Here is a 27978-nt window from a genome sequence, read left to right on the forward strand (position 1 = left end):
CAGTGTTGTGATTGGCTGTGACAGTCGCCAATTGGTTTCTCACATACCTGGGATAGGATAAAGTAATCATTCTAAACCCCCCCCCAAAAGATTTAGATGCACTATTGTAAAGTGGTTGTTCCACTGGATATCATAAGGTGAATGCACCAATTTGTAAGTCGCTCTGGATAAGAGCGTCTGCTAAATGACTTAAATGTAAATGTAAATGTCACATAAATTGAGTTTAAATGAGAACAAGCACTGAATTGTGTAGGGAATCAAAACCACAAAAAAATGTGGTTTTACAGCTGTTTGAAGCTGGTGGACCAAAACCGAAAGTAAAAGGCTCAAGTGTGAGTTCACAAAAATTCCCCAAAATCCTATATGTAGCACCTTTAAGGGCCTATGCATTTTCAATGTTTTGTTCACCAAAAATCTAACCGCAAAGCTGGTCATCTTTTCCCCTCTCTTTCTGGCAGCCCTTACCCTTCCCGTCTAAGTTCAAGTTTGTTTATTTGTCATATACACATAACATACATGGAGTACACAGTGCAATGAAATTCTTACTTGCAGATTAACATCTTGGCAATGCAACCACCATAGAAAACGCAAGTAGCTAAGTGAATAAAAAGAGTAATAAAAATAGTGGTCCACTGCGTTCTGAAACCACAGCAGGCACCGCGTCACTCCAGGGGCTTCTTGCAGCGCCTGCTACTGCCTAGCACAGTATATTGGATAGTTTTTTTTGTCAATAAAGTTGTCAGTAAAACATATATTTAATTTGTATACTGCATGGTTCGGGACTGCATCAAAAACATGTGGGGCTGAAGACACAGAAACCCAGGCCTAATGACGCCACTGCTGAGCACCTCCTGTACATTTGAAAGAAAACTGAACGGGTGAACGAGATTTTGAAACAGTGATATTAAACAACAGTTCATGACAAATTATGTTTTCTCAAACTACAGCAGAGTTGGGTACAGCGGAAGACACATTTCTGTCTCGTATGAATTAATAAACCATTGTTATCATTTTGAATCATATCTCAAAGTCTTGTTGCCCTCAACTCTAAACACATAAAAAAAGTGTTTCTGTGTTTTCACAGCAAGACAGCCACTTACATAACTGTGTGTCTGTGCCTTGGATATGACTAAACAGGTGTCTGTACTCCAACAAATACACAGCAATTAGTCATAAAGAAAAGGGCACGACGAAACAGTAAAACAGGTCTAAAAATACACCAAGGTTGTGTTTATATATCTTCCTTTTTAAAATCATTTGAAGGCTATGATCAACAGTGCTCTACCCAGGTCCTTATTCAGATACGATGGACTGAATTAGGTCGGTTATCAAACTCTCATAAATGGGCAATCTGGGATTTGAAAAACAACAAAGCAGTCACAACGCCACTTGATTTGGTAAAACAGCTGAGGGATGGGGCTGGAGAAATGTAATATAACCACTCAGAAATTCATAGACAGAGCTATTGATGCGAGGACTGACCATTCATGAAAACAAAATGACAAACAACTTTAGAATTTGAGTCCTGGTATAATAGTTGAACTAAGCTCATGAAGCACTCATAAGTTATATTCTGTAAGAATCAATGGTTGCATTTCATTTAATAGTCCAAAAATGGATGAACCAGTCCCAGATTGCCCCTTTAAACTGAAGAGGAATGTATTTATAATGTACTACATGGCTCTGAGAATGAATCATATGTTTTACGAATGCCATGGTTCGAAGAATGAAAGACGTGTAAGTTACACAGTACATCTTAAAGTCATTGAATATACATTCCAAAGGATAAGCGGTGAGAATTAGAACATTTACAAACCGAGCTGACTATCAAGCATTTACTTCGCTAACGTTGCTTGACCAAACGTTTAAACACTTCAATGATTTAGTTTAAGTATGTCCCATTGCTATGCTCCTTGACATGATTGAAATACTGGCACATTTCAAAATGCCTGTGCAATTATATTTTCTGACTACGCACTTTATGTATACGATGTATATTTTATCACACAGTAATCTGAATGTATTTATTTTTCTTAGGTTGCATTGATATACTCATGTTTCTCTACGGTAAGAATATACAAATATGAACACGTATATCCAGGCGCAAGCCATATAAACAGCACGCGATTGATATCATAAAATGAACAACTTGACACAAAGGAGATAGCTCCAGACGTCAACGTTGATGTAAGCCCTCTGTCAAATTTGAAAAAAACATTCAAGTCCAGGATTTTCACATGAGCCTTTCTCAAGTCACCTACAGTAACTCTTCTTAACGAACATGTTCCCAGTGAGCAAAATTGGTTGAAAAGACGTCTTTTTAACGTCGTTACAGCATCTTTTCAACGTCCTTTTAAACAAATTTAGCTCACTGGGAAGTTTGTTCGCTTCTCAAAGTCCCCCAAGCATCAGCCAGACTAGGGTCAAACAGCACACTGATACATGCTTGACTTTGGGTTTGGCAAGGCTGTATTTTGATAAATGTGAGTGCTGAATTGACCCCAGTGTCCATGTTGTAGTATCAAACCTTTACTTCTGGCTGGAGATGCTTTATCCTGGACGTAAAAGGCACATATATATATATATTTTTTTTTTATATATTTTTTGTTGTATATCATATTTTACATTTGTGTGACTGTTCTTGTCTATCAGTGTTTCAGTGCTTTGTTACTTGTCGTGTTTTATGTTTGTGTGTGGACCCCAGGAAGAATTGCTGCTGCTTCGGCAAAACATATGGCCCGGAAACATACAGAATGACAAACTTGCATTACAAAAAAAAGTGCCACCCTCTTCCCCATATAGTGCACTACTTTTGACCAGGGTCCATGGATTACATATGCAATATATAAGGAATAGGGTGCTATTTGGGATGCATACAAGATAAATACAGTAAGATAAATAGATACATTAAAAACACAAATGGACCAAAAATCAAGTCAATAAGATATGTAAATAAGTAGACAACTACTTTCATTTATAGAATATAGCAAATAACTCTAAGCATAACATATTTTTTTGTAGTGAATTGTCATCAGCAGCAACACTCACCAGCCAGTTTATTAGGTACACACATCTAGTACCAGGTCGGACCCCCCTTTGCCAACAGAACAGCCTGAATTCTTCGGGACGTGGATTCTACAAAGTGTTGGAAATGTTCCACAGGGATGTTGGTCCATGCTGATGCAATGGCATCACGCAGTTGCTGCAGATTGGATGGCGGTACAATCATGCTTCGAACAGCCTGTTCCATCTCACATAAAAAGATACTCTATTGGGTTTGGTCAGCAACAATGTTCAGACACGTTGTGGCATTCAAGCGTTGCTCAATCGATATCAAGGGACATAACGTGTGCCAGGAAAACATTCCCCACACCATTACACCACCGTTACCAGCCTGTATCATTGACACCAGGCAGAATGGGCTCATGCTGCTTACGCCACATCCTGACTGCCATCACCATGACGCAACAGAAACTGAGATTCATCGGACCAGGCAATGTTTTTCCACTCCTCAATTGTCAAGTGTTGGTGATCATGTTCCCACTGGAGACCCTTCTTCTTGTTTTTAGCCGATAGGAGTGAAACCCGGTGTGGTCGTCTACTGCAAACGTGATAGCAACAGCCCATCCGTGACAAAGATCGACGAGTTCTGCACACCACTGTTGTACTGCACAGTTATTTGTCTGTTTATGGCTCCCGCCTGTCAGCTTACACAATTCTTGCCATTTTCCTCCGACCTCTTTTCATGAACGAGCTGTCATCAACCACAGGACTGCCGCTGACTGGATGTTTTTTGTTTGCCGCACTATTCTCCTAGACACTGTCGTGCGTGAGGGCGGTCGTTTCTGAAATACTGGATCTGGCGCGCCTGGCACCGACGATCATACCACGCTCAAAGTTGCTTAGGTCACTTGTTTTGCCCATTCTAACGTTCAATCGATTATTAACTGAATGCCTCGATGCCTGTCTGCCTGCTTTATATAGCAAGCCATGGCCACGCGGCTCACTGTCTGTAGGAGCGATCCATTTCTATGAACGTGGTGGTGTACCTAATAAACTGGCCGGTGAGTATATTACAAGGTAAAATGTCTAACACCCAGTACTTTCTATGTCCCTGAGGATTTCATCAACATGTATAAAGGATATTTTGACTGACTCATTTCCAGCAGCTCTTTAGTAGCTACCATCCTGCAGACCACCATGCAGAGGCCTGTGTTTCATCTCCATAGAATACAACCTTTCCCTAGCCCCAAAAAGATATATAGATAGGTCCTCTATACCAGGCGGTGTAAGAGGAAGGCCCTAAAAATTGTCAAAGACTCCAGCCACCCTAGTCATAGACCGTTCTCTCTGCTACCTCACGGCAAGCGGTACCGGAGCGCCAAGTCTAGGTCCAAGAGGCTTCTAAACAGCTTCTACCCCCAAGCCATAAGACTCCTGACCAGCTAATCAAATGGCTACCCAGACTATTTGCATTGCCACTTAAAACTGCACTGTTGGTTAGGGGCTTGTAAGTAAGCATTTCACTGTAAGGTCTACACCTGTTGTATTTGGCGCATGTGACAAATCAAATTTGTTTTGACTTGAAAAATACTTTTTTTTGTGTTATCATGCCATTTATTTTTTTATTTTTTTACCTTTATTTAACTAGGCAAGTCAGTTAAGAACAAATTCTTATTTTCAATGACGGCCTTGGAACAGTGGGTTAACTGCCTTGTTCTACCTGCCACCCATAAGGGTGCCCCACTCCCAAAGGAGGTAATAGATCTCTGCACCACATACACATTGGTTGGTAGAGACAGATATGGCAAAATCGATGGATGTGCCAATCCCAGGTTGCCCCTTTAAAGTGCTTCCCCAATCATTATTGATGTTTTGGCAAGGATAACTATTTAATTGAATGGCAGAGGCTAGAAGGAGGATGTTGCATCTTGCAATCCATTTAGAACTGTGTAGATGCAGAGTCAGCATAACAAGTAACTATGAAGGAACACAGTAAAACTGAGATAATATAGGTTCTTATCATTTTGAAGTGTGTCATATAGTTGGCATGTGAAATGTTTTTTTCCCCTCTTGATGTGTGCAAATAAATTTGACATCAAAGAATATTGATATATCCCTTTTCTAAGTGTGAGGAAACGGACCATTGATTTGGGCCTAATAGTAAAACAAATGGAACGAACACCAGTCATCTAAATTAGCACTGTTGTGTGTGCTTACATTCCTGATGTCACCTGGGTTAGGCCCAGATCATTGGAGTCTTCCTTTCCAACGCGGGAAATGGAAGACATCTCCATGGCTAGTCATGCCGGCTTTCTAGTCCCGTCTGGGTTCTCCAGTGGCAGTGGGGCCTCCCTTCCTCCCCTCATGGTGCTCCTGTTGTTCTTCCCTGAGGCATTGTCCCCCTTCAGCTTTTTCAGCAGGCAGAAGTCCTTGAAGCACCTCTTGAAGTTCTCATCCAGGAAGGCATAGAGGACGGGGTTGAGGCTGCTGTTGGTGTAGCCCAGCGCCACGCAGAAGAAGTAGGCGGCCATGACGGCGGTGGTCTCGGGCACGCTCACCAGCGCCTTGACCAGGATGAAGATGTGGATGGGCGTCCAGCACACTACGAACACCACGACCACCACCATGACCAGGCGGGTGATGCGCCGCAGCTGCCGGTCCTTTTCCCGGGAGCCCGAGAGGAGACGCACGCTCTTGAGTCGCAGCACCATGAGGGTGTAACACACGGTGATGATGAGCACGGGCACCACGAAGGCAAACACAAACACGCAGACCTTCATCAAGGTGTCCCAGTACACATACGGTTCCGGGAACTGCAAGGCACACTCCGTGGTTCCTAGAGGGAGTGGAGGGGGGAGGGAGGGGAGGGGAGGGGAGGTTGAGAAAGAAAAAGCACTGATGAAATGCACCTACGCTCAAGCAAAGTGTTCTGAGAACACATAACATTTCACGCTGCGTCTGGTTCATGTCTCACTCGGCGACACCGTTATGGAACGGCTAATACGCACTCAAAAAGGGAACATCTTACTAATAGCGCTTTTTTTTTTTTTTGCACTTATCCACAGCTCCATCTGTATTCAGAAACAATATGTGGTGTGAGGATAACGGCAAGCTCATTACCAACAGATGGCTTAGACGTAATACATTTCCCCTCTACAAAGTAGAGGAGAGATGGTCTGTATTAGACCTTTATGTTCTAGGATTAGACGGGCACTTCTGCACTTTGATTCACTCCACCTAAGGAATCGGAGAGTAAAAACAAAATGAACCAACTAAATCTGTGCACAGTGTAAGGCATGTTCATTATGTTCTCTTGGGACAATTTCACCCATAAGAACTGTGTGTGTTTGTGTATATGTGTGTGTGTGTTTGCCTGCGTACGTGCATATTCATGCATTCATGTTTGTGTGTGTGCTTCATGAGTGTGTGTGTGTGTGTGTGTGTGTGTGTGTGTGTGTGTGCGTGCTTTTATGATTTAGTGTGTGCCTGCATGTATGCATACCAGCGCTCTCACCATTGTTGGACTGGGTGCCACCCAGTAGCAGTGCTGGTACCCCTGCTGCAGAGGACAGCATCCAGATACATATGTTGATGATCTTGGCTTTGATCGGCGTCCGGAAGTCCAGGGCCTTGACCGGGTGGCACACGGCCACATAGCGGTCCACACTCATCATGGTCAGGGTGAAGATGCTGGTAAACATGTTGTAGTAGTCGATGGAGATGAACACCTTACACACCACCTCGCCAAACGGCCACGAGTTCAACAGGTAGTCAGTGCTCTGGAAAGGCATCGTCGTGGTGACCAGGGCGTCGGCCAGAGCCAGGTTGAAGATGTAAATGTTGGTGGCTGTCTTCATCTTTGTATACCTGTTTCAAAACAGAGTCAAGAATGGAGGGTAGAATGTGTTAGGTCCACATCTGAGTTTAAATACAAATTGAAATCATCTTAAATACTCTATCTGGGCTTGATTCAGCTTGTCTGGCACAGTGGAACTCCAGTGCAAACTCCATCCATCTGGAAGATTAGAGCAGCCTTTTTCAAACCTCTCCTCGGGAACCCCCAGACGTTTAAGTCATGGGTAACTGCAACTCAACATGGCTGCGGGAACATGGGTGTGTCAACATAGACGGGCGTATCAACACAAGTGAGTGTATGGAAAGCGAACAGCTAATTGGGCAGATTTGTTGCCACTCAAGGCTGTTTCTGTGAGCGAGAGCATTTTAGCTAAGCCTAACCCTAACCCCTTTCCTAACCTTAACCTTATTCTCCTAACCTGCTACGCTATTTCTCCTAATTTCCTACTTGAATTCTCCTAACCTTCTTTTTTCTTTTTCTTTTTTATTTCACCTTTATTTTACCAGGTAGGCCAGTTGAGAACAAGTTCTCATTTACAACTGCGACCTGGCCAAGATAAAGCAAAGCAGTGCAAACATACAGTCAATAACACAATAGAAAGATCTATGTACAGTGTTTACAAATGTAGAAGATTAGGGAGGTAAGGCAATAAATAGGCCATAGAGGCGAAATAATTACAATTTAGCATTAACACTGGAGTGATAGATGTGCAGACGATGATGTGCAAGTAAGCAAGCACCAGTTAGCCTGGAGTTAGCTTCAAGCTTGGCCCATCTCCCGGCTAGCCGAATAAATCCATCAGATAATAACTCTTGGCCTGGACCTCCATCACGACTGGTCTGCCGACGTAACCGAACGAGGGGGTCTCAACAGGCTCCCCGTTGCGACGTCCCCCTGAGGCCCATCTGCTAGCCTCCTGCTATCCCCGGCCTGCTAGCTGTCTGAATCTCCATGCCTCCAGGTCGCCTATCTACTCACTGGACCCTATGATTACTCGGCTACACATGGCCTCTCCCTAATGTCAATATGCCTTGTCTATTGCTGTTTTGGTTAGTAATTATTGTCTTATTTCACTGTAGAGCTCGTCCAGCCCTGCCAAATATGCCTTAGCTAGCCCTGTTGTTCCGCCCCCCACACATGCGGTGACTGCACCTGGCTTAAATGGTACCTCTAGAGACAAAACCTCTCTCATCATCACTCAATGCCTAGGCTTACCTCCACTGTGCTCACATCCTACCATACCCTTGTCTGTACATTATGCCTTGAATCTATCCTTCCGTGCCCAGAAACCTGCCCCTTTTACTCTCTGTTCCGAACGCACTAGACGACCAGTTCTTTTAGCCTTTAGCCGTACCCTTATCCTACTCTTCCTCTGGTGATGTAGAGGTTAACCCAGGCCCTGCAGCCCCCAGCATCACTCCCATTCCCCAGGCGCTATCATTTGTTGACTTCTGTAACTGTAAAAGCATTGGTTTCATGCATGTTAACATTAGAAGCCTCCTCCCCAAGTTTGTTTTATTCACTGCTTTAGCACATTCCGCCAACCCGGATGTCCTAGCCGTGTCTGAATCATGGGTTAGGAAGGCCACCAAAAATCCTGAAATTCCCATCCCTAACAATAAAATTTTCTGACAAGATAGAACTGCCAAAGGGGGCGGAGTTGCAATCTACTGCAGAGATAGCCTGCAGAGTTCTGTCATGCTATCCAGGTCTGTGCCCAAACAGTTCGAGATTCTTCTTTTAAAAATACACCTTTCCAGAAACAAGTCTCTCACCGTTGCCGCTTGTTATAGACCTCCTTCAGCCCCAGCTGTGCCCTGGGCACCATGAGTGAATTGATTGCCCCCCATCTATCTTCAGAGTTCGTACCGTTAGGTGACCTAAACTGGGATATGCTTAATACCCCGGCCGTCCTACAATCTAAGCTAGATGCCCTCAATCTCACACAAATTATCAAGGAACCTATCAGGTACAACCCTAAATCCGTAACCATGGGCACCCTCTTAGATATCATCCTGACCAACTTGCCCTCTAAATACACCTCTGCTGTCTTCAACCAGGATCTCAGCGATCACTGCCTCATTGCCTGCGTGCGTAATGGGCCCACGGTCAAACGACCACCCCTCATCACTGTCAAATGATCCCTAAAAGACTTCAGCGAGCAGGCCTTTCTAATCGACCTGGCCAGGGTATCCTGGAAGGATATTGACCTCATACCGTCAGTATAGGATGCCATCACCACACAGGAACTGACCAATGAAAACATTTTAAGAATTTAAAAACAACACCTCTCAATCAAAACCGTCTAACCAATCACATAGCACTGATGTTACGCCCATCGCCGATGATCCACCCACTTATTTCACCATGCCCACTTCCAGACACATTTCACGTAGGCAGTTACCACATAGAGATAGATAGAGGACTCTAGTGCCCAAAAGACCATTTTAGCATTTAAGGACTTTCACCATTTTTAAGTTGTCAACTGGGTGGACTTCCTATGGGTTAGGAAGGATCACATGATTCCATCCGGATCATCAACAGGGATCAGCCAATTAATTCAATGATGCGATGTCTATCTAAGTCTATGTGTTATCCATACTTGGGACGTTTCACAATTTTGTTGTAGACCTGAACTAGCACACCTGATTCAAGGGCTTGATGATTAGTTGAATAGTTTAATCAGGTGTGCTGGTCATGGAATAGTTTAAATACAATTCAAATAATGGTTGGGGGTCCAAAAGTATTTGAAAGATTTAAAATAGTATTTGAACTCAGGTGATGTAAGATTGTTATTGACAGTTAATTAAAGAACTTGATGAAACCTAATGGGAAAACTCTTCCATCTGTTAAATTGTTATCATCTAAGCTGGTGATTCTATTGATAGTCCCAACAACATGAGGCAGATTAAAAGTAATTAAATTCTCATGCAAGGTATTTTTATCTGTAAACAACTATATATGTAACTAGGGGAGAAAATGACAACAGTCATGTACTGTGTAAAGTCATTTCTGTCTGATATTTTGATTTGGAGAAAAAGAAACTTGGCAGGGCTAGCTTAGCAGCTGTCATACTTTTAAACGCCCACACGAGTTGAAATCCACTTTTTCAAGCTGAAAGATGATGGCCAGAGCTTACCCATGATGTTGCACAACAATTTAAGTCAATAAGTCATTGTTTTAGTCAAAGTATAATACACTACATGACCAAAAGTATGTGGACACCTGCTCGTCGAACATCTCATTCCAAAATCATGGGCATTAATATGGAGTTGGTCACCCCCTTTGCTGCTATAACAGCCTCCACTCTTCTGGGAAGGCTTTACACTAGATGTTGGAACATTTCTGCGGGGACTTGCTTCCATTCAGCCACAAGCATTAGTGAGGTCAGGCGCTGATGTTGGGCAATTAGACCTGGTTTGCAGTTGGCGTTCCAATTCAACCCAAAGGTGTTCGATGGGGTTGATGTCTGGGCTCTTTGCAGGCCAGTCAAGTTTATCCACACCGATCTTGACAAACCAGTTCTGTATGGACCTCGCTTTGTGCACGGGAGCATCGTCATGCTGAAACAGGAAACAGCCTTCCCCAAACTGTTGCCATAGAGTTGGAAGCACAGAATCGAACAGAATGTCATTGTATGCTGTTGCATTAAGATTTCCCTTCATTGGAACTAAGGGGCCTAGCCCGAACCATGAAAAACAGCCCCAGACTATTATTCTTCCTCCACCAAACTGTACAGTTGGCACTATGCATTGGGGCAGGTAGCTTTCTCTCCTGGCATCCGCAAACCCAGATTTGTCCATCGGACTTGCCAGATAATGAAGCGTGATTCATCACCCCAGAGAAAGTGTTTCCACTGCTCCAGAGTCCAATGGCGGTGAGCTTTACACCACTCCAGCAGACGCTTGGCATTGCACATGGTGATCTTAGGCTTGTGTGCGGCTGCTAGGTCATGGAAACCCATTTCATAAAGCTCCCGACGAACAGTTCTTGTGCTGACGTTACTTTGAGAGGAAGTTTGGAACTCAGTAATGAGTGTTGCGACTGAAGACAGACGGTTTTACGCGCTACACTCTAAAGCACTCGACGGTCCCGTTCTGTGAGCTTGTGTGGCCTACCACTTCACTGCTGAGCCGTTGTTGCTCATACAGTAGACATTTCCACTTCACAATAACAACACTTACTGTTGACTAGGGTTTCTCTAGCAGTTTAGAAATTTGACAGGCATGTTGAAAAGGTGACATCCTATGATGGTACCATGTTGAAAGTCACAGTGCTCTTCAGTAAGGCCATTCTACTGCCAATGTTTGTCTATGGAGATTGCATGGCTGTGTGCTCGATTTTATACACCTGTCAGCAACAGGTGTGGCTGAAATGGCCAAATCCACTAATTTGAAGGGGTGTCCACGTACTTGTGCATATATAGTGTAAATTAGGCTTGAAGTGACAAATCTGAACTACCCTCTTCGTGCAAATCTATGTGAATGCGGTGTCTTTTCATATGATATACACATTATTTTCAGCCTACGTTAGTATCAGGGCTGAGTTAATTTGAATGTTACCACCCACCAGCATGGCATTGTTTTTTTTAATCAGAAAACGTTGCAAAGTTATTCCTCTTCGCGACTGAGATGAGCCAAACACCCTTGTGTCCACTTAGCCGCCTGAGCCATGGAGCAAATAAAAATAGGGGGAGTAAACTTATGTTTTTGCACCTCCGCTATTTTTTGGGGGGGAAATGAAATTAATGTACTTTTTACTCCATACATTTTCCCTGACACCCAAAAGTACTCGTTACATTTTGACAGGAAAATGGTCCAATTCACACACTAATCAAGAGAACATCCCTGGTCATCCCTACTGCCTCTGATCTGGCAGACTCACTAAACACAAATGCTTTGTTTGTAAATTATGTCTGAGTGTTGGAGTGTGCCCTTGGCTATCCGTCCAATATATATATATATTTTTTTTTACAAATTGTGCTGTCTGGTTTGCTTAATAAGGAAGTTGAAAAGATTTATACTTTTACTTTTGATACTTAAATACATTTTAGCAATTCCATTTACTTTTGATACTTAAGTATATTTAAAACCAAATACTTTTCAACTTTTACTCAAGCAGTATTTTACTGGGTGACTTTCACTTTTGTCATTTTCTATTAAAGTGTCTTTACTTTTACTCAAGTATGATAATTGAGCCCTTTTTCCACCACTGGTGATTTACGATCATGAGCAAAGTCATTGTAGCCTATCATTTCACTTCCCCTGTGAAAACCATGAGCTTCATCTTATTCTTTCAAATGATTTCTATGGTGGATTCGCGGCCTCAATTTATGGAAGATGCCAAAACTTTGGAGATAACAATAGATGGCGAAGTCAAAGATAGGCCAGTGGTTTCCATCTGTGGTAAAGCTTTCCCTATATCAATGCTTATGATAAATCCAGCTCCAGTTCCAGCCATAGAGCCATCTGGCTAATCGTTTGAATATGGTGTAGTAAAAAAAAAAAGTTAAAAAACAAGAGATAAGATTAGCTGGTTAGTATGCTAGCTAGTTACACTGACAGCTGTAAGTGCCCTATTTGTTGATGTTTATCAACTCCGTGAGGAAATTCCCACACCCAATTCGTGAATATGTATAAGTAACCTTTATCATTCTTCGGAGGTGGAACCTAAACATACATTTCACTGGAGGCTGCTGAGGGGACGGCTCATAATAATGCCTGGAACGGAGCAAATACCATTCTACTGACTCCGCTCCAGCCATTACCACGAGCCCATCCTCCCTAATTAAGGTGCCACCAACCTCCTGTGGTGCATTTCCTCTCTTGGACAGGAAATTATGTTAAAAAAGTAGCAGCAACATCCACGGGGGGGGTGCTTTAAATTGTGTCCCAATCATGTAAGTAATCTACTTAAACTGATATATACTTTAAAGTGTCAATCTGGGGCTGGTACATACATTTTTGGACGTTTAAATAAATTATATATAGTCACTAGCTGTATCCGACTACTTTAGGCATTTTGGGTATGCGAAATAATACACAAAGTAGTATGCTTCAAATGCCAGGATGTCATATTCATCTCGGCTTTTCATCAATTCGCTGCACACTATTGAGGAAGAGAATCGTCTTTCAAGACCCACGTGTGTTTGACAACAACTGATAATCAGCTGAGGGGACATGCTATACCAAAATGAACGAATGGTGGGAATCAACGTAATTGCGCATTACATGATGCATTCTCAGTAGGATGAGCCAAGTATGCTGATATTTGTTGCTTAATGCATCATTTTTTGTAGAAACAGTATGTTCTAAAGAGCATGTAGTACGATTAGTACACAGTTTAAGTAAGAAGTAGGCAGGACAGATTAGGCAAGACGGCCATTAATTATTTAAGTAATAAGGCACAAGGAGGTGTGGTAAATGGTCAATGTACCACGGCAAAGGACTGTTCTTTTGCACGACGCAACACGGAGTACCTGGATACAGCCCTTAGCCGTCGTATATACAGTGAGGGAAAAAAGTATTTGATCCCCTGCTGATTTTGTACGTTTGCCCACTGACAAAGAAATGATCAGTCTATAATTTTAATAGTAGGTTTATTTGAACAGGGAGAGACAGAATAACAACAAAAAATCCAGAAAAACGCATATCAAATGTTATAAATTGATTTGCATTTTAATGAGGGAAATAAGTATTTGACCCCTCAGCAAAACATGACTTAGTACTTGGTGGCAAAACCCTTGTTGGCAATCACAGAGGTCAGACGTTTCTTGTAGTTGGCCACCAGGTTTGCACATATCTCAGGAGGGATTTTGTCCCACTCCTCTTTGCAGATCTTCTCCAAGTCATTAAGGTTTCGAGGCTGACGTTTGGCAACTCAAACCTTCAGCTCCCTCCACAGATTTTCTATGGGATTAAGGTCTGGAGACTGCCTAGGCCACTCCAGGACCTTAATGTGCTTCTTCTTGAGCCACTCCTTTGTTGCGTGGGCCGTGTGTTTTGGGTCATTGTCATGCTAGAATACCCATCCACGACCCATTTTCAATGCCCTGGCTGAGGGAAGGAGGTTCTCACCCAAGATTTGACGGTACATGGCCCCGTCCATCGTCCCTTTGATGCGGTGAAGTTGTCCTGTCCCCTTAGCAGAAAAACACCCCCAAAGCATAATGTTTCCACCTCCATGTTTGACGGTGGGGATGGTGTTCTTGGGGTCATAGGCAGCATCCCTCCTCCTTCAAACACGGCGAGTTGAGTTGATGCCAAAGAGCTCAATTTTTGTCTCATGTGACCACAAATCTTTCACCCGGTTGTCCTCTGAATCAATCATTCAGATATTCATTGGCAAACTTCATGTGGGCATGTATATGTGCTTTCTTGAGCAGGGGGACCTTGCGGGCGCTGCAGGATTGCATTCCTTCACGGCGTAGTGTGTTACCAATTGTTTTCTTGGTGACTATGGTCCCAGCTGCCTTGAGATCATTGACAAGATCCTCCCGTGTAGTTCTGGGCTATTTCCTCACTGTTCTCATGATCATTGCAACTCCACGAGGTGAGATCTTGCATGGAGCCCCAGGCCGAGGAAGATTGAGAGTTCTTTTGTGTTTCTTCCTTCTGCAAATAATCGTACCAACTGTTGTCACCTTCTCACCAAGCTGCTTGGCGATGGTCTTGTAGCCCCATCCAGCCTTGTGTAGGTCTACAATCTTGTCCCTGACATCCTTGGAGAGCTCTTTGGTCTTGGCCATGGTGGAGAGTTTGGAATCTGATTGATTGATTGCTTCTGTGGACAGGTGTCTTTTATACAGGTAACAAGCTGAGATTAGGAGCACTCCCTTTAAGTGTCTGCTCCTAATCTCAGCTCGTTACCTGTATAAAAGACACCTGGGAGCCAGAAATCTTTCTGATTGAGAGGGGGTCAAATACTTATTTCCCTCATTAAAATGCAAATCAATTTATAACATTTTTGACATGCGTTTTTCTGGATTTTTTTGTTGTTATTCTGTCTCTCACTGTTCAAATATACCTACCATTAAAATGATAGACTGATCATTTCTTTGTCAGTGGGCAAACGTACAAAATCAGCAGGGGATGAAAAACTTTTTTCCCTCACTGTAGGCCATATACCACAAACCCCCGAGGTGCCTTATTGCTATTATAAACTGGTTGCCAACGTAATTAGAGCAGTAAAAATAAATGTTTTGTCATAACAGTGGTATATGGTCTGATATACCATGGCTGTCAGCCAATCCGCATTCAGGGCTCGAACCACCCAGTTTATAATGAAGAATATAGGCTAACATATATAGTGCCTTCGGAAAGTATTCAGACCCCTTGACTTTTTCCACATTTTGTTACGTTACAGCCTTATTCTAAAATGTTTTAAATAGTTTTTTCCCCTCATCAATCTACACACGATACCCCATAATGACAAAGCCAAAACAGGTTTTTAGACATTTTTGCAAATGTATTAAAACAAAAAACAGAAATATTACATTTACATAAGTATTCAGACCCTTTACTCAGTACTTTACTCTGTACTTTGGCAGCGATTACAGAATAGAGTCTTCTTGGGTATGACTACAAACTTGGCACACCTGTTTTTGGGGAGTTTCTCCCATTATTCTCTGCAGATGCGCTCAAGCTCTGTCAGGTTAGATGGGGAGCGTTGCTATTTTCAGGTCTCTCCAGAGATGTTCGATCTCGTTCAAGTCCAGGCTCTGGTTGGGCCACTCAAAGACATTCAGAGACTTGTCCCGAAGCCACACCTGCATTGTCTTTGCTGTGTGCTTAGGGTCGTTGTCCTGTTGGAAGGTGAATCTTCGCCCCAGTCGGAGGTCCTGAGTGCTCTGGAGCAGGTTTTCATCAAAGATCTCTCTGTACTTTGCTCCATTCATCTTTGCCTCGATCCTGTCTAGTCTCCCAGTCCCTGCCGCTGAAAAACATCCCCACAGCATGATGCTGCCACCACCATGCTTCTAGGCATGGTGCCAGGTTTCCCCCAGACATTACGCTTGGCATTCGGGCCAAAGAGTTCAATCTTGGTTTCATCAGACCAGAAAATATTGTTTCTCATGGTCTGAAAATCTTTAGGTTGCCTTTTGGCAAACTCCAAGAGGGCTGACGTGCCTTTTACTGAGAAGTGGCTTCCGTCTGGCCACTCTACCATAAAGGCCTGATTGGTGGAATGCTGCAGAGATGGTTGTCCTTTTGGACAAATCAAAATATATTTTAGATGATAGATTCCTCAAAGTAGCCACCCTTTGCCTTGATGATAGCGTTGCACACTCTTGGCATTCTCTCAACCACCTTCATGAGGAAGTCAGTCGCAAAAATCATCAAGCACTATGATGAAACTGGCTCTCATGAGGACCGCCACAGGAAAGGAAGACCCAGAGTTACCTCTGCTGCAGAGGACAAGTTCATTAGAGTTACTAGCCTCAGAAATTGCAGCCCAAATAAATGCTTCACAGAGTTCAAGTAACAGACACATCTCAACATCAACTGTTCAGAGGAGACTGCGCGCATCAGGCCTTCATGGTCAAATTGCTGCAAAGAAACCACTACTAAAGGACACCAATAATAAGAAGAGACTTGATTGGACCAAGAAACACAAGCAATGGACAATAGACCAGTGGAAATCTGTCCTTTGTTCTGATGAGTCTAAATTTGAGAATTTTGGTTCCAACCGTGTCGGATGATCTCCGCATGTGTGGTTCCCACCGTGAAGCATGGAGGAGGTGTGATGGTGTGGGGGTGCTTTGCTGGTGACACTATCTGTGTTTTATTTAGAATTCAAGGCACACTTAACCAGAAAGGCTACCACAGCATTCTGCAGAGATACACAATCCCATCTGGTTTGCGCTTAGTGGGACTATCATTTGTTTTTCAACAGGACAATGACCCAACACACCTCAAGGAGAGTGATGGAGTGCTGCATCAAATCACCCGGCCTCCACAATCAACCGACCTCAAACCAATTGAGATGTTTTGGGATGAGTTGGACCGTAGAGTGAAGGAAAAGCAGCCAACAAGTGCTCAGCATATGTGGGAACTCCTTCAAGACTGTTGGAAAAGTATTCCAAGTGAAGCTGGTTGAGAGAATGCCAAGAGTGTGCAAAGCTGTCATCAAGGCAAAGGGTGGCTACTTTGAAGAATCTATAATGTAAAATATATTTTGATTTGTTTAACAGTTTTTTGGTTACTACATGATTCTATATGTGTTATGTCATAGTTTTGATGTCTTCACTATTATTTCTACAATGTAGAAATGGTACTGTATATTTGCATATCGTTTAGTCCTCCCATATAAAGCTTGTCTCTCATTTTGTTGCAATTTGCACAAAACATATTGTATGTTACACATATGGCTCTGGTCAAATTGTGCACTATATAGGGAATAGGGTGCCATTTGGGACATAACCATAGTCAAGTCCTAGTCCTTAGGAGCACATGAGAAAGTTCCAGCCATCGCAGGGGTGATGAGGCCTCCATCTTCCAATGACTTCTGTCACAGGTGATTTATGGCCAGACCCCAGTGAAATAACTCCATAACAACAGGACTGAAAAAACAATCTTCCCTAAAATCAATCACAGCTCTGTGGTGGTAATTTATCCATAACAACAGAGACATGTTGCCACTTCAGTTCAGAAGTACAGTAGAGGAATTCCATTATGCCCATATGGTTTTATGTTAACAAATCATGTGAAATACGGCATATTTGGATCCCCTTTGCAAGTGCATTCCATTTCCTGATTGCTAAATGTATTATCTCTCATCTTTCACTAGAATTTGACTTCTGGGTAAAATAAATTACTAAATGTATAACTTAGGAAAATTCTATTAAGAAGAAAATGTGAAGATAAAAAATAAGTCAACCAGATAAAAAATATACAAATTCTGAACTGAGCTGGCTACAAAAAAATGGAGAGCTGAGAGTATCACAATTAGCTAACCAATAGAATTGAATTAACTTGGGGAGGTGACAGAATGGCCCTATGGAAGACAGGTAATGTGCGATTGCGCTAATTGTCTAGTCTGGAGCACTTTGTGAGGCGTTGGTGCAATGCACATGACACCAGCTCTGATTTATTTGCCTACACCACATAAATAAAACCCAATGAGGTGCAAGCATTATAGAGGACCACTGGTTTTAAATGACACATTTAAAACACTTTTAAACACTGCCCCAAAAAGGTAGCATTCCAACTGTAAAAAAGCCCAATAGTAAAAAGGTATTGTTCCCTCCAATAGAACGGTACAGTATATGTTCCGTATGGGTCATGACTGAAACAAAATAATCAACCAATCATATAGTGTTTGTACACTTTGTACTATAAAGTTTAAACATGCACCTGCCACTGGGTGGCTCACAAGAGTTACAGATGTCATAAATATGTACTTTTTGTTTTTTTGGTGCTAAAATGTAGTCAGGTGTATTGCATGGGCATCTTACTGTATTGTTGTATTTTTTGCATACCCTTAATTTCACCCAAATCTTTAGCAATAGCCTATAAATTGTCAAACTTGATATCAATGCAATGCAATGCAAGGTGAGTGAGCAAATAGATCACGATAAAACCTTACCTGATGATAACGTACATGACGAGGCAGTTGCCCACCAGGCCCACCACGAACACCACGGAGTACACAGCTGTGATGATGGGGATGATTGGGGACATGGGGTCCTCTTCCCAGTCAGAGTCAAAAGTCAGATTGTGACCTTCTGGGTATCCAGACTGCGAAGTAGCATTCATATAACAGTCTTCGATGAGCGCCGTGAGGCACTTGTCTTCTTTGAAAATTTCAACCGGGGTGCCTTCCATATTTGGTTATGCTTGACCACCTAACGAAAAGGAGATAATGGGGCTACCAGCATATGCCTTTGGCTATGCGGGAAGGAAACCAGTGAGAGAGAAAAAAATAACGATTAAAAAGTTGGTGTGCGTCAAATTATAATTCATAATTTACGTTTGTATATTAAACCAACTTTCTTATGTGCCGTTCAAAAAACGAATGAAAACGATCCAACTCCATTATATATACAGAGTAATTGAATCGTATTTTTACTGTGATAACACAATTAAAGCTTAATGCATAATGCATCATTTCACCAATCCGGGCAATTGGTAACTTACCCTCTGGATAGTAGTTCCTTCTGTTCCTTTTTTTTGTGTCTGTAAAATATGGAAATTATGCTGAGCGAAACGATGTAAGATCTTTGCTGTTTGATTGCAGAAGGATATGGCTCGCCAAACTTTGTAGAGTGGAGTATGAGAGAGACAAGCACAACACCGGGGCTCAGCGGAGACTCGAGCACACGCACAGCGCGGGTAGTGCCGCGCCCTCCCGCTCAAATATGACGTCAGAGAAATAACAATAACCTCAACATCGGATCTCTATGAACGTCAACATAGGATCTCTATGAACCTCAACACAGGATCTCTATGAACCTCAACACAGGATCTCTATGAACCTCAACACAGGATCTCTATGAACCTCAACACAGGATCTCTATGAACCTCAACACAGGATCTCTATGAACCTCAACATAGGATCTCTATTAACCTCAACATAGGATCTCTATGAACCTCAACACAGGATCTCTATGAACCTCAACACAGGATCTCTATGAACCTCAACACAGGATCTCTATGAACCTCAACACAGGATCTCTATGAACCTCAACACAGGATCTCTATGAACCTCAACATAGGATCTCTATTAACCTCAACATAGGATCTCTATGAACCTCAATGCAACGTCTACGTCCGCGTGTAACCATATAATTCGATGTAACCATGGAATAGCCTACAACTGTGAGAGACGAAGTGTGCAAAGAAAATGCATACATTCGTTTCCTTATTACATAATTTTATTCACAACAATAGTATCTTCATCATATCAATTATTATTACACTATATAATATTATATGTGGAAGTTATTGACCATGAGTAATATATAATGCTAACCTACTCCAGACTCACTTGAATTGTTAGAATTAACTTCAACACTTTTCTATTCTGCAGGGGTCTTCAACAAGTTATTTGGAGAACATCTGTGTAATAAATTGGTTTCATTTATGAAATCATTTAAAAACATGTAGCCATAACATCAAGGCAATAATACCAGTTGATATAACATACATCAATAATCAGATTGATCATAGAAATCAGATAATTCCACTGTGCCTCTTGTTCTAACCTCTGGTTGCATGAAAATGTATGTTAGAGCAGCACAAAACCAATCATCCATCATCATTAATCATTTATCAGAGACACAAAAGACCCTCTGTCAAAGAGGATGTCCTGGATGTATGCTATGTGATTATGCACTGTGAATAATCATATGCTGTGCAGTATGCATATTACCGATAGTGACACAGTGCCTATCCTCTATCCTGTAATGTAGGTAAATACATAGAGTATACAAAACATTAAGAACATGACATACTCTTTCCATGACATAGACTGACCAGGTAAATCCAGGTGAAAGCTAGGATCCCTTTAGGATGTCACCTGTTCAATCCACTTCAGTCCGAGACAGGTTAAAGGTGGATTTTTAAGCTTTGAGATAATTGAGACATGGATTGTGTGTGCCATTCAGAGGGGGAATGGGCAAGACAGAAGATGTAAGTGCCTTTGAACTGAGTATGGTAGTAGATGCCAGGCGCACCGGTTTGTGTCAAAAACCTCAACACTGCTGGGTTTTTCACGCTCAACAGTTTGCCGTGTGCATCAAGAATGGTTCACCACCCAAAGAACATCCAGCCAACTTGATACAACTGTAGGAAGCATTGGAATCAACATGGGCCAGTATCCCTGTGGAATGCTTTCGACACCTTGTTGATCCATTCCGATGAATTGAGGCTGTTCTGAGGGTAAATAGGGGGGGGGGGTGCAACTCAATATTAGGAAGGTATTCCTTGGTACACTCAGTGTAGTGGCTACTCTGTGTATGTCTGGAAATGCGTTTACAAGCTCTAACTGATGTGATTGGAAATCCTGGGTCTCAGTCTCGATTTGTAGTATCCTGGGTAGCCTGAGGGAAACCAAGGATCCATGAGTTCTTACCACTAATTACGGCTAATCAGAGGGGAAAACAAATGAGCAATCAAACCTCGTTAGCACAAGCCAAAATGCTTCCGCAGTGACATAGTGGATATGATGCATGATGGGTCCCTAGTTCAAATGAGTTCAGCAGATACACAAACAGCAGGAAGCACAGGTCATGCAATGTTTAAGAGTCATCATCTCCATAGATGTCTATTGATTAGTGCACTTTTATTCTATATTGCTATAGTACTGATGATTATTCAGTCAAACTCTGACTTGACATAATCCTCTTGGACCCTTTGGGAGAATAGGGCGTCCGCTTTGGCAAAATGGGTGGGGTTATATCCTCCCTGACCTGTTCACCGGACGTGCTCCCTTGTCCTGGACCTGCTGTTTCAACCCTCAGCCACCGTGCTTCTACATCTGCATTGCTTGCTCTTTGGGGTCTTTGAGGTTTTAGGCTGGGTTTCCATATAAGCACTTTTTGACAACTGCTGATGTAAAAAGGGCTTTATAAATATATGTGATTGATTGATAGCTCTCCACGTCAATCTTTTCTGTGCAAGAGCTTTTAGTCATACTCTAAAGCAGGGTCCTGCACCCCCCCCCCGCCTCACCTGTGCACATTTTGTTTTTTGCTCTAGCACTACACAGCTGATTCAAATATTCAAACTAATAATCAAGATGTGATTATTTGAATCAGCTGTGTAATGCTAGAGGAAAAACCAAAATGTCCACCCAGGGGGGGCAGGACCGAGTATAGGAAACTCTACTCTAAAGGGTTATATTTTCAAGACCCTTTTTCCTAAAAAAAAAAACTTATTTTGGTTGAACAGTTGTATTTTTGTGGAAGATCCTCTGACATTGTGTTCAAACACTACAGAAGAGCAAAAAAATGTTCCTGGAAGTTCTCCGTTAAGCATTGAACAATATGTTTTATCTGCTGGGGTGGGGTTCTAATGCATTTCCTAATGCATTTCTCATCATTTTTTGAAAGTGTAAACTGGTTTGTGTCTCTGTCAAAATAGAAGTAATATGGTATGACATTCCAGCAACACTCTGTATTACATAAAGGAAAAGCATCAATGGCTCAACCTTGTGTTATTCATGGAAATATAATAAAGCGAAATGGCTTTTTCAACTGCAATGCTTGAAACGTATGCCGGCCATTTTGAAATGCAATACATTTCTTTAAAATAACAGTGTGATTTATTTTCCCACTGTATCAATTGTCAACGTGGATGTCTTGACATTTTGTGCGTGGATCACATCCCGTGTCTTGCTCTTCTGGTAGTTGTTGATGTAAGGCTCAAGTCATCTCTGGATTTAAGGAGTGAAATCTTCCTGACCTGAACGGAAACTGTATTTCACAGCTTCCATCACAAACGGATCTCACAACGTCAGGCAAATCAGACAAATGGAAATAATGAGGGTGTCACCTGGCGGAGTCTACTTTCATTTGTTACGTTGGACATTTCATAAAGATATCCCCAAAAGTAAGCCGGGCAGAGAAGCCTGGACTGCTATCTCTAAGGTAGTAATACAAAATGGCAGCCTATTCCCTGTACAGACGTGCTCAAATTTGTTGGTACCCCTCCACAAAAACCGAAGAATGCATAATGTTCTCTGAAATAAGTTGAAACTGTCAAAAGTAATTGGCATCCACCATTGTTCATTTCATATTTAATAGAAATCAGACTGCTTTTGATTTTTTTTATTCAACATAATATTGTAAATAATGAAACAAATGAAAATGGCATGGACAAAAATGATGGGACCCTTCACCCAATATTTTGTTGCACAATCTTTAGAGGCAATCACTGCAATCAAACGTTTTCTGCAGCTCTCAATGAGACTTCTGCACCTGTTAACAGGTAGTTTGGCCCACTCTTCCTGAGCAAACTGCTCCAGCTGTCTCAGGGTACCTTCTGCACCTGTTAACAGGTAGTTTGGCCCACTCTTCCTGAGCAAACTGCTCCAGCTGTCTCAGGGTACCTTCTGCACCTGTTAACAGGTAGTTTGGCCCACTCTTCCTGAGCAAACTGCTCCAGCTGTCTCAGGGTACCTTCTGCACCTGTTAACAGGTAGTTTGGCCCACTCTTCCTGAGCAAACTGCTCCAGCTGTCTCAGGTTTGATGGGTGCCTTCTCCAGTCTGCAAGTTTCAGCTCTTTCCACAGATGTTCGAAAGGATTCATAGAAGGCCACTTCAGAATAGTCCAATGTTTTTATTTATTTTTATTTCACCTTTATTTAACCAAGTAGGCTAGTTGAGAACAAGTTCTCATTTGCAACTGCGACCTGGCCAAGATAAAGCATAGCAATTTGACACATACAACAACACAGAGTTACACATGGAATAAACAAAACATACAGTCAATAATACAGTAGAACAAAAGAAAACCAAAAGTTCTTATCCATTCTTGGGTGCTTTGAGCTGTGTGTTTTGGGTTATTATCCTGTAGGAGGACCCATGACCTGCGACTGAGATAGAGCTTTCTGACAGTGGGCAGTATGTTTCGCTCCAGAATGCTTTGATAGTCTTGAGATTTCATTGTGGCCTGCACAGATTCAAGGCACCCTGTGCCAGGCGCAGCAAAGCAGCCCCAAAACATAACCGAGCCTCCTCCATGTTTCACTGTAGGTATGGTGTTATTTTCTATGAAAGCTTCATTTTTTCATCTGTGAACATAGAGCTGATGTGATTTGCCAAATAGCTCCAGTATTGACTCCAAAGCACATTCTCCCAAAAGGATTGTGGCTTGTCAATATAGCAAATTCCAGTCTGGATTTTTTAAATGTTTTTCTTCAAAATTGGAGTCCTCCTGGGTCTTCTTCCATGGAGCCCACTTTCGCTCAAAAAGCGACGGATGGTGCGATCAGAAACTGACGTACCTTCACCTTGGAGTTCAGCTTGTATCTCTTTGGCAGTTATCCGTGGTTCTTTTTCTACCATTCGCCCTCTCCTTCTGTTCAATCTGTGGCCGATTTTCCTCGTGCGGCCGCGCCCAGGGAGGTTGGCTACAGTTCCATGGACCTTAAACTTCTTAATAATATTTGCAACTGTTGTCACAGGAACATCAAGCAGCTTGGAAATGGTCATGTAGCCTTTACCTCTACCATGTTTGTCTATTATTTTATTTCTGATCTCCTCAAACAAATCTCTCCTTTGCTTTCTCTGGTCCATGTTCAGTGTGGTGCACACAATGATACCAAACAGCACATTCACTACTTTTCTCCATTTAAATAGGCTGAATGACTGATTACAAGATTGTGTGTGATTAGTGTGATACTAATTAAAGAAACGAATTAGTTTGAAATATCCCTATAATCCAATTATTTATGATATTTTCTAAGGGATACCAGCAAATGTGTCTAGGCCATTTTGGAATATCTTTGTGGAATAAGCAATAATTCATGTCTTTTCACAGCTTCTTTGCTTTATTCTATGACATACCAAAGGCATGCACGTATACATGATAAAATAGCTTTTCATTTCATCACTTTTCAGGAGGAATGAAGCATTATTTCAATGAGCTGTAAGGGTACCAACAAGTGTGAGCATGTCTGTATATAGTTCAATACTTTTGACCAGAGCCCTATGGGAATAGGATTCCATTTGGAATGCATACTTACTCTGCATAAGCAGCTTTCTTGATTAGAGGTCTCAGGGACAACGGTGGTTGTACATTTGAGTATTGCATTTTCAAATGGTATTAGAAAATGCCTTGATTTGAAGGAGAGGATGGAGGCACACACTGTTCATCAGCTGCAAAATGGATTGACTGCATTTGATTAAGAGGACTCAGATGAGATGAGAGACACAGATGAGAAATGCTTTAATTTCAACATGAGTGCAGGATAAAATCAACCTTCTACAAGTCATATCCTACTGGGCAAAGACGGGTTATTTTGTGTAGATTGTTGACAAAAATTACAATTAAATCCATTTTAATCCCACTTTGTCACACAATAGAATGTAAAGAAATGCATTCAGAAAGTATTCAGACCCCTTGACTTTTTTCACATTTTGTTTTATGTTACAGCCTTATTGTAAAATTGATTAAATATTTTTTCCCCTCATCAATCTACACACAATACCCCATAATGACAAACCAAAAACAGGATTTTAGACATTTTTGTTAATTTACAAAAACAACAAAAAACAGAGATATCACATGTACATAAGTATTCAGGCCCTTAACTGAATACTTTATTGAAGCACCTTTGGCAGCGATTACAGCCTCGAGTTTTCTTGGGTATGATGCTACAAGCTTGGCACTCGTGATTTGGGGAGTTTCTCCCATTCTTCTCTGCAGATTCTCTCAAGCTCTGTAAGATTGGATGGGGAGCATTGCTGCACAGCTATTTTCCGGTCTCTCCAGAGATGTTTGATCAGGTTCAAGTCCGGGCTCTTGCTGGGCCACTCAAGGACATTCAGAGACTTGTCTCGAAGCCACTCCTGCGTTGTCATGACCGTGTGCTTACGGTCGTTGTCCTGTTGGAAGGTGAACCTTCGCCCCAGTCAGAGGTCCTGAGTGCTCTGGAGCAGGTTTTCATCAAGGATCTCTCTGTACTTTGCTCCGTTCATCTTTGCCTCGATCCTTACTCCCTGCCTCTGAAAAATATCCCCACAGCATGATGCTTCCACCACAATGCTTCACTGTAGGGATGGTGCCAGGTTTCCTCCAGACGTGACACTTGGCATTCAGGCCAAAGAGTTCAATCTTGGTTTCATCAGACCAGAGAATCTTGTTTCTCATGGTCTGCGAGTCCTTTAGGAGCCTTTTGGCAAACTCCAAGCAGGCTGTCATGTGCCTTTTACTAAGGAGTGGCTTCCGTCTGGCCACTCTACCATAAAGGTCTGATTGGTGGAGTGCTGCAGAGATAGTTGTCCTTCTGGAAGGTTCTCCCATCTCCACAGAGGAACTCTGGAGCTTTGTCAGAGTGACCACCGGGTTCTTGGCCACCTCCCTGACCAAGGCCCTTCTCTCCCCCGATTGCTCCGTTTGGCTGGGCATTCAGCTCTAGGAAGATTTTTGGTGGTTACAAACTTCTTTCATTTAAGAATGACGGAGGCCACTGTGTTCTACTGAACCTTCAATGAGGCAGAAAAGTTTTGGTACCCTTCCCCAGATCTGTGCCTCGACACAATCCTGTCTCGGAGCTCTACGGACAATTCCTTTGACCTCATGGCTTGGTTTTTGCTCTGACATGCACTGTCAACTGTGGGACCTTATATAGACAGGTGTGTGCATTTCCAAATCATGTCCAATCAATTGAATTTACCACAGTTGACAGTGCATGTCAGAGAAACATCTCAAGATGGATCAATGGAAACAGGAAGCACTTGAGCTCAATTTCGAGTCTCATAGCAAAGGGTCTGAATACCTATGCAAATAAAATATTTCTGTTTTTATTTTTTATAAATTTGCTAAAAAATCTAAAAACCTTAGGCTGTAACATAACAAAATGTGGAAAAAGTCAAGGGGTCTGAATACTTCCCAAATGCACTGTATTTTAACATTTGTCAATGTGTTACACTTTACAAGCACATGTCAAGTAACTATTTAGCCTAAAGCTAAGATGTTTGCTCTGTATTTTATATAGAATTCCATTTAATCTTCCAAGCCATGTTTAGACTACATCTCTTACACATATATTGTAATATTTGCTGACTGTCTATTTGGTCAGTAGCAGTCCACAGACCAAGGGTTTCAATCTCATGGCAGCAAACAAGAATACTGTGCAGTGTGAAAACACAAGAGATCCAATTTGACGAACAGCTTAGGTTTCTATCCTCCCACGAACCTATTGTTGCTGGAAATGAATTTATGATCTTTCTGTTTATTGAAACAGTGAGGGACAAAGATCAATAGTAATGTGGCTTTAAATCTGCGCCGGTCATTTGATGATTGTATCTGGAAGAATCTCTAGGATCGCAATGATTTAAAATAGTGTGGGTGTGTGTGTGTGTGCTTGTGTGAGTGATACACTCAGATGACCAGTGAATGGCATACTGACACTTGTGTACTTCTATAGCCAGTGAGCCAACTCCTATAAAATGTATGGTTGAATTAATCTTAGGTTAGCACTGGCATGTCTAATGCAGGTTCTTGTTCTTGTTGTTGGGTTCTGTCTTTGTTTATTTTTTTGTGAGTATGTTTGGGGTCAGGGTCAGTGCCATTCTCCTGGATTTCACTTGAAGGGATTGCTGACAAACACACACAAGTTGAATAAAAACCCTTTGCCAGCAGGAGGATAAAATGTAGCTTGATTAAAAAAGAAGAAAATCACATCGTGAACCAGTGAACCATGAGCTCGCTCTCTCGCTTGCTCTCTCTCTCGCTCGCTCTCTCTCTCTCTTTATGTCTCTTTTTAATGCACTCAGTCAGCTTGGTTGGTTGCTGTCTCTCGTCTCTCATCTCGCCCTCCCTCCTCCCTCTGTAACTCCCTCACAGTACGGCCTAATTGTCCTGGGGTCTCTATATTTAAAAAAAAAAGATTTATGCATATCGGGTCATGGTGGGATATCTTCAGGTCCATTTCTGAACGGGTCCCAACTTTTTGGACCTGTGAAGACCTCTACTACAGTGTATTGGCTAAAACCTCCATGCCACACAACAATTTCAAACATAGACTCTGACCTGTCCAATGAGACAAACTGTTTAAAGAATCCAAAAGTACCCAAACACCCTCTCTCTCTCTCTCTCCCTCTCTCTCACACACACACACACACACACACACACACACACACACACACACACACACACACACACACACACACACACACACACACACACACACACACACACACACACACACACACACACACACACACACACACACACACACACACACACACACACACACACAGCTCATCACCTGTCTAACCCTATACCTACCATGAAGCATGGTGATGGTTGTGCATGTCACATACATGGTATTTTGCAATCCTGTGGAGTTTGGGCTGGTATTTTGAGAATCTATTCATTTCTTTTCATGCATGATAAATGCTAATATTCAGTCATTTTCATGCGAAATTATTGCACTGGGACACCTTTGC

The 27978-nt window shown here is 42.2% G+C and overlaps 1 protein-coding gene across 1 annotated transcript; it reads right to left on the reverse strand.

Moving 5' to 3' along the window:
- Positions 1-475: 475 nt before the first annotated feature.
- LOC106590073 (delta-type opioid receptor) lies at positions 476-19181 on the reverse strand. Its single transcript, XM_014180619.2, has 4 exons — positions 18997-19181; positions 18446-18747; positions 6518-6870; positions 476-5839 (listed from the first exon to the last, which is right to left on the reverse strand). The coding sequence occupies exons 2-4, from the start codon at positions 18682-18684 to the stop codon at positions 5304-5306; spliced, it is 1128 nt and encodes a 375-aa protein (XP_014036094.1). The 5' UTR covers positions 18685-18747; positions 18997-19181; the 3' UTR covers positions 476-5303.
- Positions 19182-27978: the final 8797 nt, after the last annotated feature.

The sequence above is a fragment of the Salmo salar genome, chromosome ssa29 (assembly GCF_905237065.1).
Source record: "Salmo salar chromosome ssa29, Ssal_v3.1, whole genome shotgun sequence".
In the NCBI taxonomy this organism is placed as follows: domain Eukaryota; kingdom Metazoa; phylum Chordata; class Actinopteri; order Salmoniformes; family Salmonidae; genus Salmo; species Salmo salar.

Bases quoted from the DNA above. Each gene is read 5' to 3' on its own strand.
- LOC106590073 (XM_014180619.2), bottom strand. From the start codon at position 18,684: ATGGAAGGCACCCCGGTTGAAATTTTCAAAGAAGACAAGTGCCTCACG. The intron at 6,871-18,445 runs GTAAGGTTTTAT...GTTTTGAAACAG, and splicing joins GTCATGTACGTTATCATCAG to GTATACAAAGATGAAGACAG. The intron at 5,840-6,517 runs GTGAGAGCGCTG...CACTCCCTCTAG, and splicing joins TGGCACCCAGTCCAACAATG to GAACCACGGAGTGTGCCTTG.